The 18,104-nt window shown below is 48.9% G+C and overlaps 1 protein-coding gene across 1 annotated transcript in view; it reads right to left on the bottom strand.

Annotated features, from left to right (window-relative positions):
* The window catches only part of LOC307082623 (ubiquitin carboxyl-terminal hydrolase 43-like), a gene marked incomplete at both ends in the record, with an annotated part of 66,899 nt that overhangs the window by 44,880 nt on the left and 3,915 nt on the right, over positions 1-18,104 (bottom strand). The window contains 2 exon segments of the mRNA XM_079746247.1: positions 122-231; positions 9,136-9,285. Of these exon segments, the coding sequence (XP_079602373.1) occupies positions 122-231; positions 9,136-9,285 (260 nt within the window).

Genomic DNA, 18,104 nt, shown 5'->3' with positions numbered 1-18,104 from the left:
TGGAACATTGAGGGCTCAGCTTTGTAGTTAAACGGCCGAGTGAAACCTCCTCCAGATGGATCTATTCCCATCAGCGCGTGTTCCACACCCGGTGTATTTTGGACGTGTGTGTGAGACTGACTTGTACTGGGCCTGGAAGTGGTCCTGGACGAAGCTGTGGCTCTCCCCAGGCGGGTCACACCGCGGCTGGGTCGGGTCGGCAGGCGGGTCGGCCTCAGGTCCACCAGGGGCCTGCAGAGGGATCAGAACAAGATCCAAATCAATTCATGGAAAGATAGAAGTGGAGTGTTTTAGGTTCTACTCTGTAACGAAGGTAGAGTGTTTTAAGTTCTACTCCGTGGCCGTTGTGTCTATTTGGAAAAAATAGCATGTACTCAAAAATTAAAGTCCTGTTTTGAAATTGTCCTAAACTAAAATACTGAATCCTTGATATTATCTTATTTATATCCTATCAATGTCTTCGTTCTCAGTGCATTACCTCATTAGTGTTTTGCGGCAGTTAAAGTATACATCAGTACTGTAAATACGGTATAGAATATCAAAAGCTCACAGAAAGCACAGCAGATAGAGGATGTGTGCTTTATGTAATCCCCCCTGGTGCTGCTCACAGATGGCAGATCTTTTGTCTTTGCTGAGTGTACTTTAGCGAGTCACAAAGGATGACTTTATCATATATTTATTAAATTAATAAGTTGCTTTGGGAACAAAAAAATATTTCGATAGAAACACTCCACACACTATCTGGAACATGAAAACACTGCTGATATAAAGTTATCATGAGGGCAGGTAGCGACAGAAAGAAGCTAATCAATCATGTTTTTATATTCTATAGATTGTTGAGATCAGTGAGATAAGAACAGGAAGATTAGATAATCCAGATCAAGAAACTCATAGATGAGGTGAGACAACGAAACATTACTGCACTCAGCAGATCATTGAGAGAACATAAAAGTATGCATGCGCCTCTCTCTCTAGCCCTCTCTGTCTGTCTGTCTGTCTGTCTCTCTGATGCTGCGCTCAAATCAGACAGATGGAAGATAACAGACAGACAGACCGACAGACCCTTTTGGAGGGAAAATAAACACACAGTCAGACGGAACAGCAGGATGCAAAACAAAACACACATGACGATATGTTGCAATGGTGATGTCGGATTGTTCGCAAAGAATGGAATAAAATATATGACATCAAATGATTTAGAGAATTATTTGATTGAATTCATCTAGTGGCTTTAAAATCTAAAACACAGTGCTTGTGGTGCCCACACCTCCCATGTCTCCTCCTGAGTTCACTTTGTAACGTCAGGTTGTTCATTTTGACGCTGAAAACGGAAGAATGTGAAACATTTTCAACTCTGGGGGCGGTGATGGCGTCTAGCGTTATCAATGCTGTGCCTGCTTGTATATTAGCGGCCTGCTGGCCCCAGAACCATATCAGGCTGGCTGACTACCACTGCCCTGACCCATGTAAACGCAGCATTAACCTGTCAATGATTCTAACTTCACAGGTGGATTTCCACCAACTGCTGAAAACTTCAGGTTCAGATTTCCTATACATAAACAACTACAAGCTGTGTGTGTGTGTGTGTGTGTCTGAAAGAAAATAAACAGAGAGAGAAATTGTGGGGAAAAGTGAGACAGACACAAAACAGATACAGAGGAAAAGGTACAAAGAGAGGAACAGAGAGAGAGAGACAGAGAGAGAGAGACAATGTGTTATTTACTCTCGATGCACACATTCCAGGGCCTCCAGGGGTCTGGTTCTGAACTCGGTCCAGGGGCGGGTCTGTAACAGCAGCCCACCCCCCCCTCCAGCTCCCCATCTGCGTGTCTGCGGGTCCTTCACCGCGCTGAGGGGGTGGACGATAAGCCCGTCCACAGCGTGTCGGTCCCTGACGTCTCTCACCTCTCTCCCTGTCACGTTTTGTTCCGGTACATTCCAGCCCTATCTCCAGGTCCAGATAAGGAGGCAACATTCAGCGGCCCAAGGATTCGTGCCCCTGGTTCTTATTAGCTCCCTGCATTGAGCAGACTGGGGACTCACCCTCAAACCCGTTACCGTGGGCGTGCGTGGGGACCCCGAGCGATGTGGTTGTGGTTATCCAGATGTTCGTAATGTGAAGAGTTCCTCCCAGAGAGCGAAGGTCTAGTGGGAGGAGACGCGGAGCGCTGGTTTGCAGCCAGCGTCTATTAATGTCAGGTCATTCTGAAGAGCAGGAAACACTGAGCTGAACATGAGCTGCTGTCTCTTAGACACCAGAAAGACTTCTTAGGGTGAGATGGAAACATCATGACGAGATTAGGAAGAGGAAGACAGCGTTGGCTGTCAGCTCTTCTCCTCTCAGTCCTCCTCCAGGTCTTCATCGCGGGTCACGTCCGTGTGTTGAGATCATTCTGTTACATTTGATACATTTGTCTATATTTGAGTGTCTCGATAATCGGCCAATCATTAATTACTGGAGCAAGAGAACATTTTTCTTATTTATCAGGTTAAAATACCGGGAAAATTAGTGTTTGTGAAATATTGGTCAAGCTTGTGGATTTAATTAGAATTTAATATTTTTCTTTAAATTGTTCCTTTTCTTTTACAGGAAACCAAAAAGACTAAAAATACCCAGAAACCTGTCTGTCCGCTGCAAAAGCAGAGTGATGAACATGATGGCGCGGTACGGCGCAGGATGACGTTTAACCGATCAATCCACCTGAAGCCTTCTTCATTTCAGCTGCAGCTTTTATTGTGGAGAAATCTAGAAATCCAAGCCAGCCGGGGAAGCTTTTCAGAGCCAAATATAGAACCATCATCTGGGGGCACACACACACACACACACACACACACACACACACACACACACACACACACACACACACACACACACACACACACAGACAGAGCTCCTCAGCTCATCCTGAAAGACGCTGAACTCTGGCTCGTCTACGGTGAGCCTGTCATCTGGAGGTCTGTGTGGGCCGGAGGAGAACGCTCCGAAGACCTCCACCCAGAGCACCGGAGCGCTGGGATGGAGTTCCAGGATTTAGATAAACGGTGGAGATAGGGGGAGTGACTAGGAGGAGGGAGGGGGGGCTTGGATGGAGGTGAGAGGGTTGGAGGCTGCAGCTCCATCGGAGAAGATGGAGGACATTGGGGTCGAAACAAGAGCCTTCTGTTGAGCGTCGGATATATGAGCCATTTACAGCCTCTCTCTGTCTCACATTGAAACCACCTTTCATGCGTGTGGAATTCTGGGTAATCTAGTGCGTGCATTCCGTTGTTGTTCTACCTCTGTGAACGTCCGGTCTGGGATTAATGAAACATTCTTACTGGTCTGATGATACAGTACGGTAGTGCTCGTTGGGATGTGTTTGAGGATGGGGTTATGGGGGATGGGGGGCCGGTTGTAACGGCCCCTGCTGTGAATAATGGAGCAGATAGGTGGAGACGGGGCCTGGAGGTGAAGCTGGAAGCCCGAGACCAGAGACCTGAGGAAGACCAACCACAACACGGCCAGGGACAGGCCAGAAACTGGGTCAGATGGAGATATGTGCCAGTATGTGTGTGTGCGTATGTGTGTGTTTGTTAAGGCATTTTAATCTCTGAGTGCATGTGTGCGCTCCGGTGCATTGTGTAAAAGAGTGTTCTAAATGAAGACACAGCCGCGTGAGAGTGCTTGTACTGAGAGTGAGAGTGACAGAGAGTGAGCGGCCGAGAGACGAAGAGCAGGAAGGTAGAGAGGTAGAGAGGTAGAGAGAGAGAGAGAGAGAGAGAGAGAGAGAGAGAGAGAGAGAGAGAGAGAGAGAGAGAGAGAGAGAGAGAGAGAGAGAGAGAGAGAGAGAGAGAGATGGGCGGGGGGGGGGGTTAATGGATGGTAGACTTTGCCTCCAGCCACACAGTGCATCTCTATAAAAAGAAACCCCATTAATAGTGATGCTGAATGGGGCTTGAGATGCTATCCCTCCCCCCCCCCTCTGTGGTCTGGATGTGTAAAGAAGTCCTTTCAGGGCCCGTGGTGGGGGGGTGGGGACCACAATGTGGGACAGCCCGCTGAAGATTTAAACCCTGCGGCCCGCACCGATCAGCGCTCGTCTGCTCTGGTCTGAGGAGCACTAGAGCACAGAGCCAGCAGCCCACTTATGGTTCAGCCACACGTCTAATCCATTGCTTTATCCATCCATCCGTTCCCTAAAACCAACGCTGAATCGATCCAACCAGCCCTCCGTCCAGCTGCCAAATCTCTAACAGTCCATCTCTCCTCTATCTCTCCTCCACCTCTTCTCCACCCCTCCTCTCCACTACTCCAATAATCTGTCCGTCCTGTCTTTCCCTCCATCCTTCCTCTAGAACCGACCAATCCCGAAAGAGGGCAGTCCCACTTTGGTGCTTGAGCCCCAAACCTTGACCCTCCCTGAAGCTGGTCAGTCCATTACGGGGTCACATACTTTATTCCAACAACGCAGGTCATTAGACTATAGTACACTTGCAACCAAAGGTCCCAAAGGTCACACCAGCGGATCAGTGACCCAGAGCTCAGGGACAAAGATGAGGAGGAGGAGGGGGAGGAGCAGGAGAAGGTGGAGGAGGAGAAGGTGGGGAAGGAGAAGGTGGAGGAGGAGGACGCTTTTCAGGGCAGCCGACAGACTGAATCACACCGGGCTCAATAATAACAGCGTGGCTCGTCTGAATCAGAGCGAGACGAGGAGAGCAGCACCACATAAAAACACAAAGGAGGGGAGGACAGAGGGAGCAGGAAGAGGAGGTGAGGACAGAGGGGGCAGGAGGAGGAGGTGAGGACAGAGGGAGCAGGAGGAGGAGGAGGTGAAGCTCCATGAATACACCCTGATGAATGCTGAGCCACCAAGATGTGGTAAATGGACCGCATTCATGCAGCGCTTTTGTATCCAGTGGCCGCTCAAAGTGCTTTACAATACTGCCTGACATTCAGCCATTCATAAACACATTCACACACCGACGGCAGAGTCAACCACGCAAGATGAAAGCCAGCTCGTCTGGAGCAGTCAGGGAGAGGCGTCTCGCTCAGGGACACCTCGGCACTCAGCTAGGAGGAGTCGGGATCGAACGAGCAACCTTCCGGTTACCAGCCGACCCGCTCAACCACCTGAGCAACATGCCCATGTGGTTGGTGTGGACTCCTTCTGTGTCATGTTGACTCCACAGCCCCGAGGGAGTTGAGAGCAAATGCTACGTCACCTGACGTAGCCCACAGAAGCCGTACATCACATGCTCCAAAATACACTGAGCCTCAGGACGACCTAGTCTCCGCTACGATGTCCGCTTATTTCTAGACACGCCTCCTTCAGGTTGCATGTAGGTGTGAACGAGACCTTTCCTCATCACATCATGAAGACCAGCAGACGTCATGACAGCCATCAGCAGCAGACGTAGGAACACCGTCCGCCCGCCAGCAGGATGCCGCTCAACCCAGAGGTATGATTAGGGTGGAGAACGTCCGACGGCCGGGGGTGGAGTGGCCCCCGCACTGGCAGTAGAACAGGCCAATCAAGAGCCGACGCTGCTCACTTCCTCCCGCCCGCCCCCCTGATTCCAGACCCCGTCTTACGCAGCGGGTTTGTAGGTCGGAGCCGTCAGTCCTGATTTACGTTTACATTCAGGGCGTTTAGCAGACGCTTTTATCCAGAGTGACTTACAATAAGTACATTTGTCAGAGAAAAGAGAACCACAATATAACTCTGGTCCAGTAAGGATTTTCATAGAACCAGTGCCAAGCACTAACCATTGCTAGGTTAAACCATCTCTTTAAACAACAGAGACAGCTAGGATAAGATGCTACATAATGCATGCTACATAAGTACTACTATTAAGTGCCAGGACGTACCACATACGTCACACACTCTTACACATAAGAGTGTAAAAGGGCCGTTGGGGTTCCTGATAAAGTCTTTAGTGTTTAGCCGTTTCAGCAAATACTGAAGCAATACCTCCGTATTCGCTGAAACAAAAGAATACTTGAACACACATAAAGCCTAATACGGTACATTATGGAGGGATCTCTGTGATGGTAGGTTGATAACCATAGCCGGTAGGGAAGTGCCCAGGTGCTGGCTGAGCTCTGCAGCAGAGGGTGTGTGTGATGGGAGCGTCTCCTCAGCGACCCGGGAGCCTCAGAGCCACTGTAATGAGGGATTAATTGCATCTGTGCCCCATGCAGAGAGGGACTAAAGATGGCTTCGCAGAAACAAGACGGCTGGAATCAGAACACCACAAGTGAGCGAATGAACATCACCCGCATAAAACACACTGAATACATACATACAGACCCACACATGCACGCACACTACCAAACACACACACACACTCCTACTCTTACATTATTTTGCACACACACACACACACACACACACACACACACACACACACACACACACACACACACACACACACACACACACACACAATTATAGTAATAATCCCACAAACACACAGACCCGTACATGAATACACACACACATACTTTTTCAGTCTTCAAAATATCCACAGGCAGAAAAATTCCATCTTTGTCTCTGAAGGGCGGGAGCCTCTCGACCAATCAGGACCGAGCATGGTCAGAGGTCAGCCGAGAAGCGTCCAATGGGGAGGCTGCTTACCCAGCTGTTGGCTGAGAGCCACAGGAAGCTGCTCCAGCCTGGCAGGACACACCGGCCCAGAAGACACACCCACACACACACACACACACACACACTACACTTACACACACATGGACATACACACACAAACACACGCACACGGACATATACACACAAACAATACACTGACACAAACACACACACACACACTGACACACACACACACAAAAACACATGAAAATAAACAAACACAACAACAGAACGAGTACACACGGACACACACCCACAACCAGACCCTAACACGGACACACACACTACACTGGCACACACTACACTGACACACACACACACACACACACACACACACACACACACTTTCATGGTGTGAACATATCCATTCTTTATGTGCTGCCAGCCTTAATGTCCTCCTCAGAGATCAATAGAAGTCGTTTCCCTGCGCAGCCTGTCGTCAGCTGCACTATATTATCTGATATTATATTCTGGGGGATGGAGTTAATGAACAACAAAACTAGCTTTATGTTTCAGTCCTTTTTATTATAACCTGTCCAGCTCCTTTTCCGAACACGAGAGCAGAACACCATGTGAACAGAATTCAGCTGCCTCAACTCATCTCATTCAGTCTCTGTCTCCCCTTAAAGACACACACAGGCTCATCCTGTCCCCTGTATTGATATGACATTGATCAGGGAGACGTTCCTGACCACCCGCTGAAAGGTTCTGGGTTCGATAGCCATCCTGATATTCACATCGCCCGAGTGCTGATTGGTCCTCGGATACATTTTTCAACATTTTTATAGTTTGTTGCGAATGATTCCGTCTGTCTTCTGCTTTCAAAAGCATGTCACGAATATCTGACCTGTTTTTGAAAGCATGATGGAAGCGTACTGTCAGAACGCACAGAAAGAGTTATTCATAAGGATTTAATCAGGAAGCTCACAATCCTGAATCTTTAAATAGAATAAAACATCATGACACGTTCTCTCTACATCCACTCTGCTCTGACCAATGAAAGCCCACTGAGGACCCGGGAGAGGACAGCTGGCGGCGGCCGGCGTCACAGGAAGGAAACGATACTACGTCCGCCTCGCCAATGAGACAGCTGCTGCTATTGGCTGCTCGCCAGTGATGTCATTGCTGTCCTCCAATTGAACCATTAACACGTTTCAAACTCAGTCAATGACCTCCACACACACACCCAGAGTCCCTCCTAGCCTCCTTGTTGTTCTTCGTCTGTTTGCTCACAATACGTGCGTTCTTCATCTAAAGACCACTAATCTTCCTCCTCCTTTGAAGACGCATTTCAGCTCGGAGAGGGAAAACAGAGAGGACTCAGAAACAACCACACCGTGAAGTTAGGTTCATGTTGTCACTTGGTGGTCGTCTCGTTCCCGGGTAACAAGGAAAGTTGACAACCCCCCCCCCCCTCTCTCTCTCTCTCTCTCTCTCTCTCTCTCTCTCTCTCTCTCTCTCTCTCTCTGCTGTTTACCGCCAACTCATTCCCCTCTTGACTGACGCCCAAATCTCTCTCTCTCTCTCTCTCTCTCTCTCTCTCTCTCTCTCTCTCTCTCTCTCTCTCTCTCTCTCGCTTGCTTGCTTTCCTTCCCTCCATCTCTACTCATCTCACGCTCCTTCTCTCCCTACAATCTACCTTTTTCTCCCTTTTCTGGCTGGCCTTCCCTCTCTCCTCACCCGCTCTCCTCTCTTCCTCTCAGGGCACAAACAACGTCTCTTTCTCCACCGTACAAAGAGACACATTCATGGAGAGGGAGGAAGAGCTAGCAGAGACAGACACAGATTATTAATTAAGAGAGATATCTCCCACTGATCAACAGAACTAAAGGAGAACTCAAACGCAAAGTGTGAAACACAAAGCGGTTTTGTAGATGATAATGTGTGTGTGTGTGTGCGTGCGTGCGTGCTAAACCACACCAATGCTGCTCTGAATTAAAAGACAGACTCACGTTCCTGCAAATTACTGAGACCCTATGTGTGTTTGTTCTCACTGCGTGTCTGACTGTGTACTGGGTGAGAGTGAGTGTGTGGTTTTGTGTGTGTGTGTTTTTGTGTGTGTATGGGTGCGGGTGTGTCTGTTTTTCTATGTGTGTGTGCATGTGTGTGCGTGTGCATGTGTGTGTAGTGTGGGGGGTTTCCTCTCTCCACTAGTTCTGGGTGTCCTGTGTTCAATGACTCACCAAATCTGAGCAGAACAACAAGACGAGGAGCCGAGACCCCCGGGATCCTCTCCCTCTGGGGGGGGGAAGCAGAGAGGGGCACGTCCTGCCTCAGCCAGGGGCTGGCTGAGGCAGGACGTGCTGTGCTTTTTAAAGCAGCCTTCCTCCTCCTCCTCCTCCTCCTCCCTCAGCGTGGTCTGACCTGACTGCAGCGCCTGCAGAGTAGGGGTTCATGACCCTACCATGGGAGGGGCCTGAGGGCTGTTGTTGTTGTTTACCTTGGGTGGGGCCTGAAGGCTGTTGTTGTTGTTTACCGTGGGCGGGGCCTGGAGGCTGTTGTTATTTACCTTGGGCGGGGCCTGAAGGCTGTTGTTGTTGTTGCTGTAGGGCGGCAAGTGGACGTCCTCATGCACGCGGTCCAGCAGCCAGAGCAGGAACTCCAGGGCGTCGTGCTGAGAGTTCCCCCGGAACTGGGAGCCGTGCTTGGACACGGTGGACTGGGGAGAGCAGAGGGTTGAGGGTCAGACACTGGTACCCCTACATGGTGGACTGGGAGGAGCAGAGGGTGGAGGGTCAGATACTGGTACCCCTACATGGTGGACTGGGAGGAGCAGAGGGTGGAGGGTCAGATACTGGTACCCCTACATGGTGAACTGGGAGGAGCAGAGGGTGGAGGGTCAGACGCTTGTACCCCTACATGGTGGACTGGGGAGAGCAGAGGGTGGAGGGTCAGACACTGGTACCCCTACATGGTGGACTGGGAGCACGTAGGGGTCCAGTTCACCAGAATCCAATCAGACTGGGGCCAGGTGAGGCTGCTTAAACCAACAACAAACACACACAAACACAGTGTGTTTAAAATACTATTGTATGTTATCAAGCGGGCACTATTGCATCAATTATGTTTAAGTTAGGCCAAGTTGTCCATGCTGTCAATAATAATTCCAAAAGAAAAAAGTTTCTTTAGGATTGAAACCCTACTGAACCATAACACCACCAACAGCTCCATACTGAAACTGAGTCTGGATAAGCGCCTAAAGTTTAGGTTTGGGTAGAAATAATGGGATTAAAAAATAGATAGATGGATTGTTTTATGCAAATGCAGAACCTTTCTAATGAATTTACCAGGGAGAGGATCACACTTTGCATGAGTGACCCCACTTGGACGGTAATGGTCTAGTGTGTTGCCTGCTCAACAGCAGATCTGCTTTGAGGGTTTAGTGACAGCTTGTTTAAATTTGAATGGTAATTTAATTTAGAGGAAGGATCCCTTGTCTCCTTCTTAATACAAATCCAACCTGTCCTGTCAAGTCTTACTGGACTGCACTTCTTAGTTCTGCCATGCAACACTTAAACCGAGTGACCACAGATGGGTAACACTTACACAAGGCTGCTTTTATTTGAACAGACTGTTTGTATATTTTTCTAAGTGCAGCCTATTATTTAAAATCTGGTTCCTAATTCCACATAATTAGGCTTTAAACGCCGATGGCTGAAAGCTCTTCATCCTTTTCCTTTATTTTACAAATCTCACTGGCTGTAGATGCTGCTGCTGCGCACACACACACACACACACACACACACACACACACACACACACACACACACACACACACACACACACACACACACGTTGGTCAGCAGTGAGCCCGGGCCATGAGTGGGACAGGTAAGAACAGGAGCCCCCTGCTGGGTTGCTACAGCGACCAAAGAGCGCTGTGATGATGATGTGTGTAGAGGTGCTGAGGTGGAGGTAGTGATGAAGGGAAGGACGTTGAAGTGACCCTAATTAACATCAGGTCCTTCAGCAGACGCTGTTAGCCCCCTGACTCACAGTGAACCCAGAGGGCACACCCTGCTCAGGTGTATCTACAGGTGAGGCTCAGCTACACCTACAGGTGAGGCTGGTCTCAGGTGAGGCTCAGCTACACCTACAGGTGAGGCTGGCCTCAGTTGAGGCTGTTCTCAGGTGACCTACAGGTGAGGCTGTTCTCAGGTGAGGCTCAGGTACACCTACAGGTGAGGCTGTTCTCAGGTGTACCTACAGGTGAGGCTGTTCTTAGGTACTCCTCTGGTGAGGCTGTTCTCAGGTGTACCTACAGGTAAGGCTGTTCTTAGGTACTCCTCTGGTGAGGCTGTTCTCAGGTGACCTACAGGTGAAGCTGTTCCCAGGTGAGGCTGTTCTCAGGTGAGGTTCAGGTACACCTACAGTTGAGGCTGTTCTCAGGTGTACCTAGAGGTAAGGCTGCAGACGCCTTAAAATGTGGGCCAATATACAGTGGGGCAAAAAAGTATTTAGTCAGCCACCAATTGTGCAAGTTCTCCCACTTAAAAAGATGAGAGAGGCCTGTAATTTTCATCATAGGTATACCTCAGCTATGAGAGACAAAATGAAAAAAGAAATCTAGAAAATCACATTGTCTGATTTTTAAAGAATTTATTTGCAAATTATGGTGGAAAATAAGTATTTGGTCAATAACAAAAGGTCATCTCAATACTTTGTGACATGCCCTTTGTTGGCAATGACAGAGGTCAAACGTTTTCTGTAAGTCTTTACAAGGTTTTCACACACTGCTGCTGGTATTTTGGCCCATTCCTCCATGCAGATCTCCTCTAGAGCAGTGATGTTTTTGGGCCACACAGACTTTCAATTCCCTCCAAAGATTTTCTATGGGGTTGGAGTCTGGAGACTGGCAAGGCCACTCCAGGACCTTGAAATGCTTCTTACGAAGCCACTCCTTCGTTGCCCTGGCGGTGTGTTTGGGGTCATTGTCATGCTGAAAGACCCAGCCACGTTTCATCTTCAGTGCCCTTGCTGATGGAAGGAGGTTTTCACTCAAAATCTCATGATACATGGCCCCATTCATTCTTTCCGTCACACGGATCAGACGTCCTGGTCCCTTGGCAGAAAAACAGCCCCAAAGCATGATGTTTCCACCCCCATGTTTCACTGTAGGTATGGTGTTCTTTGGATGCAACTCAGCATTCTTTCTCCTCCAAACACGACGAGTTGAGTTTTTACCAAAAAGTTCTATTTTGGTTTCATCTGACCATATGACATTCTCCCAATCCTGTTCTGGATCATCCAAATGCTCTCTAGCAAACTTCAAACGGGCCCGGACATGCACTGGCTTTAGCAGGGGGACACGTCTGGCACTGCAGGATTTGAGTCCCTGGCGGCGTAGTGTGTTAGTGATGGTAGCCTTTGTTACTTTGGTCCCAGCTCTCTGGAGGTCATTCACTAGGTCCCCCCGTGTGGTTCTGGGATTTTTGTTCACCGTTCTTGTGATCATTTTGACCCCACAGGGTGAGATCTTGCGTGGAGCCCCAGATCGAGGGAGATTATCAGTGGTCTTGTATGTATTCCATTTCCTAATAATTGCTCCCACAGTTGATTTCTTCACACCAAGCTGCTTACCTATTGCAGATTCAGACTTCCCAGCCTGGTGCAGGTCTACAATTGTGTTTCTGGTGTCCTTTGACAGCTCTTTGGTCTTGGCCATAGTGGAGTTTGGAGTGTGACTGTTTGAGGTTGTGGACAGGTGTCTTTTATACTGATAAGGAGTTCAAACAGGTGCCATTAATACAGGTAACAAGTGGAGGACAAAGGAGCCTCTTAAAGAAGAAGTTACAGGTCTGTGACAGCCAGAAATCTTGCTGGTTTGTAGGTGACCAAATACTTATTTTCCACCATAATTTGCAAATAAATTCTTAAAAAATCAGACAATGTGATTTTCTGGATTTTTTTTTTTCATTTTGTCCCTCATAGCTGAGGTTTACCTATGATGAAAATTACAGGCCTCTCTCGTCTTTTTAAGTGGGAGAACTTGCACAATTGGTGGCTGACTAAATACTTTTTTGCCCCACTGTATCTACATATCCAAGCTGTGTGAATCACCAGCTCTAAGGAAACTTCAGCACTGGAGACCTTCAGATCGGTATCTACATATCCAAGCTGTGTGAATCACCAGCTCTAAGGAAACTTCAGCACTGGAGACCTTCAGATCGGGGACGTCCTCTGATGGGGACATGTCCGCCGGCTAACAACACTTTATTCTCCTCGTATATTGACTGGGAGCTCAATTTAAATGCACGTTGGGCTCTTAAGTCTGCTAAAAATGCAGAAAGGATGACTGTTAGAGTTCAGAGACAGAGGGCTGTGGCATCAAAGAAAGGACTTGATCCATTTCCTTTCTGATGTTGAAACAAAAGTGCAAAACGTTATCTTGAATAAGTGTGCTTCATAAATCCTGAAAAGCAAAGTTGTCAATGATGTGATACACACCTTGAGCCTAAAATTATTCACAAACTTAACTACCAAGGTGGGAATGTTGAAAATAGAAAAAAAAATCCTGCATCACTATTTTTACACTTGGACATCGATAAATTGTCATAATCTATTTTTCAATCTATCAAGACTGATGACTGCACCATGAAACAGCTCTGACTAACATGGGCGTGATGACCAGGTGGCAGCGCACATTCTTTACTCCCCCCTGCTCCAGCAGCCTACGGCTGACTCACTCAGTAACGTACCACAACATTTAGTACCACTACAGAACACATTGAGGATGTTTTAGAGGAACACAATTGTTGTGATTTGTATTGCTCATCAATGTTCTTGGTAGAGGACTGAGTGAGAACATACAATCACACACAACACACAACCACTCACAACCATCCAATGTTGTCCAAACACAGGAACTCTATTTTTATTCAGCGGGATCCATTGTTATTTATTTTTGTTGTTTTAGCTTTTTTCCTTTTTCCTAAAACCTCAATTTTGAGCCACAGCAAGCGGTGGAATTAAACCGATCTCACATATGCAGAGCATTCCTCCACTGAGATCTGTCCGCTCATCCCTTAAAAACTTCAGAAGAATAATAAAAACATTATGACTTTTGCTCTTTTTTATTGAGGATCAATATTGATATCTGCCATTTCCCCGGCTGTAGTCAATAAAACAACTAAACATGAAACCAGGCGGCCATAGACTGTAACTAGAACCATTTATCTGAATCAACATATAAAATTTTTTATATGTGTTATTGAGCTTGGGCTGCTTAGGAACGGCTTTCAAGCACACTGCACACACCACCAACTCCACCCTTACACCACCCCTCCTCAGCTACACCCCTACACCACCACCTTGACCACTTCACCACCACCACCACCCAAACACCTTCACCCCTACCCCACCACCACAACACTGCCAGATCCATCCCTACACCACCAACACCACTACGAAACAATTCATACACCCCAACCAACACACCCACCAACACCACCTCCACCACCTCCACCCCTTCACCCTCAACACCCTTACACAACCTCCTCCAACCCCACACACCCCCATGTGAAGCGGCCAACCTGTACTTCTAGCAGCAGTGATGACAATAACAGCCAGCCACACTCCAAGGCACCAATTGTCTCTGAGGTAATGGATGCTTGAGAGTCTTTGAAGCTCTTCTGATTAGTCGGTGAGGGCTGTACATAACTTATCGATCTCAACCAGGATGTGTGTGTGTGCTGGGGCTGGAGTTATGTGTTCCCCAGATGGGGACGGCGCTGTACAGAACAACTTGGTTAGTTTAGACGCTGTACGCCAGTAGCTCTGGACAACATGGACCCGGGCCAGCAGGAGAGAGCAGAGACACATTTCACAGAGTGTGAAAGGTGGAGAATGAGGGAGTGTTGAACTGGAGGCCAGAGCATTCACTTATGAAGCCAAATGAGAGTTTAGTTCCCCATTGTACAATGTTCGCAGAACAAGACACAATGCATAGCCTCCCCCCTTACCCCCCCCCCACTCCCCTCTTACAAACGTATTGTATGTTGTATATCCTGACACTTAAAAACAGTACTTAGCATGGTGTAGCATCTTATCCTAGCTATCTGTGTTGTAGACAGGGAATAGGTTAACCTAGTGATTGTTAGTGCTTGCCACTTTCCCTGCTGAGCCTTTCCATCGCACCGCGTGAGTCAGGGCCATGAAACATCCTCTCAGTCCCTGAGCTTCACGGTGGCGTGTAAACCCACCGCAGAACGCTGCGGTCAGACCACATAAAGAACAGCTCTCCTACGCCCCCCTACCGACTCACTGCCCTGTTGCTCTGCCCCAGACATCAGGATCACTGCCCTAACGCGGACACCTTCACCCAGAAATCAGGTCCACCACCCTAATGCAGACACCTTCACCCAGAACCACCGCCCTAACGCAGCCACCTTCACACAGAACCCAGAACCACTGTCCTAACGCAGCCACCTTTACACAGAACCCAGAACCACCGCCCTAACACAGACACCTTCACCCAGAACCACCGCACTAACGCAAACACCTTCACCCAGAACCCAGAACCACTGTCCTAATGCAGCCACCTTCACACAGAACCCAGAACCACTGTCCTAACGCAGCCACCTTCACACAGAACCACCACCCTAACACAGACACCTTCACCCAGAACCCTGAACCAACGCCCTGACGTAGGCACGCTCACCGAGAACTCCGCTCCCCCGTATGTGAGCGTGAGCAGGTTAACACACGACCGAACCTTGAGGATCTGTTAGTTTGTAGCTCTACTGGAGGAAGCTACAGAGTCAGGGCTGTCCGTATGCGACTCATAGGTTCGGTAACACCAAGGCACAACGTTGGCCGCTGCTAAACACCCATTAGGAATATACTGGATGTCGACGGATCGCCAGCTGCCCAGTCTGGGAACACGTTCGCGAGAGGGGAAGGGAGGGGTGGGGGGGCCAGGAGGCGTAACGGGGTCAGAGAACAGACCAGTGTTGCATGTCCCCTCCCCTGTGATGTCCTGACTCTGCTCGTGATTAAAGGGATGAGATACTTTGATCTGGAGAACTGTGCAGAAAGGTGTCAATTAAAAACCACTGAATATTTAATTCTTATAGTTTCAGGAATGCACACTTTAACATATTCTTGGCTGCTTGTCGGACATACGTCGTAATATAAGGGACCACTACGAGAGGTTTCTCAGGCCAGACGTGGATCACTAATATACTAAACTATGAAGACCAGACGGGTCAGAAATCCATTCTTCTCCTGAGGCTGTCTGGATGTCTGATGGGGTAACCAGTACAAACCAGTAGGGTATGGGGTAACCAGTACAAACTAGTAGGGGAATAAGGTAACCAGTACAAACCAGTTGGGTATGGGGTAACCAGTACAAACCAGTAGGGTATGGGGTAACCCGTACAAACCAGTAGGGTATGGGGTAACCAGTACAAACCTGTTGGGTATGGGGTAACCGTTAAAAACCTGTAGGGTATTGGGTAACCAGTACAAGCCAGTGGGGTATGGGGTAACCAGTACAAACCAGTAGGGTATGGGGTAACCAGTACAAACTAGTAGGGGAATAAGGTAACCAGTACAAACCAGTTGGGTATGGGGTAACCAGTACAAACCAGTGGGGTATGGAGTAACCAGTACAAACCAGTGGGGTATGGGGTAACCAGTACAAACCAGTAGGGTATGGGGTAACCAGTACAAACCAGTAGGGTATGGTGTTACCATAACAAACCAGTGGGGTATTGGGTAAGAATTACAAACCAGTAGGGTATCGGGTAACCACTACAAACCAGTGGGGTAACGGGTAACCAGTACCAACCAACGGGGGGGTCGGTGAGATATTGACACATACCTGGGGATAAAGGCACCTTAGAGAAAGGCCCCTCTAACCACAGCAGCATCACATGGTTAAACAATAACCAAATACTAAACCAGGGTTAAACACCGTGGGCCAATCACAGGAAGGTCCTGCCTGAGTCCAAACATACCTGTGATGGAGCAAGAGCGTCTTGGTGAGGGGGTTTGACTCCCTTCCCAGAGGCTGTGGGTTCGAACGCCAATGTTCACAGCCTAACCTGGAGAGGTCCTGGAATAGAGCGGTCCTAATCCTGCCTCCTATTTCATGGTCTACAATAATGAGACTCTGAGGACAGAAGTGTCTTCTAATGACTGAATAGTAAAACTTCTGCTAGGCTGTGGACTTGTTGGTTCTACTTCTCTTCAAACAGATGAACTACTGGAGACGTAGGGGGTACATTCCTAGATAAGTCAAGGCCTCTCTCTCTCTCTCTCTCCCCCTCTCTCTCTCTCTCTCTCTCCCTGAAGTCAAGGCCTCTCTCTCTCTCTCTCTCTCACTCTCTCTCTCTCTCTCTCTCTCTCTCTCTCTCTCTCTCTCTCTCTCTCTCTCTCTCTCTCATCCCCCATTTCATCCCCGCCCTCCCACTCTCTCCCTCTGGTCTCTCTGACCGGCCCTCTCTCTCCTCAGGCCTCTGCTGTTATGGAAACCAGGATTCTCTCTGGTGAGTTACTGCTCGAGCTGCAGGCCTCCCTCCTTCTCTCCACACACACACACACACACACACACACACACACACACACACACACACACACACACACACACACACACACACACACAGGGGGGAATAGACAGAGAGGGGGGAGAGACGGGGTAGAGAGGCAGTAGGGGAGAGAAAGAAGCGGGAGGGGGCAGAGACAGAGAGAGGGGACACATACACACACAGACACACACAGACACAGTACTGGGTATCGATTGCTAACGGCGTCCCAGAGCAGGATGCCCCCTCACCCCCCCCACCCCTTCACCCCTACCTGCACCTCAATCACTACGCTGCCTCTGAATAATCATTAAGGATAAGGCGTCGCCTAGATGAGTGAAGCGGTCGTTAGGTAAGAGGAGAAGGTGAGAGAGAGGAGAGGAGAGCCCGGAACCTCCCGGCTTTTTCACAGCGATGCGCGCCACATGGGACCTCCGCGGAAGACATGTTGACACCGCAGATAAACCAGCAGCGAGAGCTGGAGAATAACGCTTTGTCATACTTAATAACCACACACACACACACACACACACACACACACACACACACACACACCCCAGGTGCTCCAGGAATGTGGCAGCGGGCCAGGTGTCCTGGATAGCAGCTCTCTGCTTTGTTCCCTGCTGCTCTACTCCTTATCAAGCAGCCGCCATCTTGGTTCAAAAGGCTAGGGCGGAGAGAGGTAGGGAGAGAGGTAGGGAGGGAGGGGGGAGAGAGGTAGGGAGGGAGGTGGGGGGGGGGAGGGGGAGAGAGGTGGAGAGAGGTAGGTGGGGAGAGGGGGAGAGAGGTAGGGGGAGGGAGAGGTGAGGTGGGACGAAGAGAGAGGAGAGCTGGGAGGGAGAGCGAGAGAGGGAGGGGAGTCGGATGGGAGAAGAGAGGGGTGGAGAGAAAATAGAGTCATAGATAAAGAATAAATAAAAAGAGAGAGGGAGAGAAAATAGAGTCATAGATA

Source organism: Pollachius pollachius (assembly GCF_949987615.1).
Source record: "Pollachius pollachius genome assembly, chromosome: 11".
NCBI lineage: Eukaryota > Metazoa > Chordata > Actinopteri > Gadiformes > Gadidae > Pollachius > Pollachius pollachius.
Note: the sequence above shows the minus strand (reverse complement) of the source record. Positions and strands in the feature narration are given on the sequence as shown.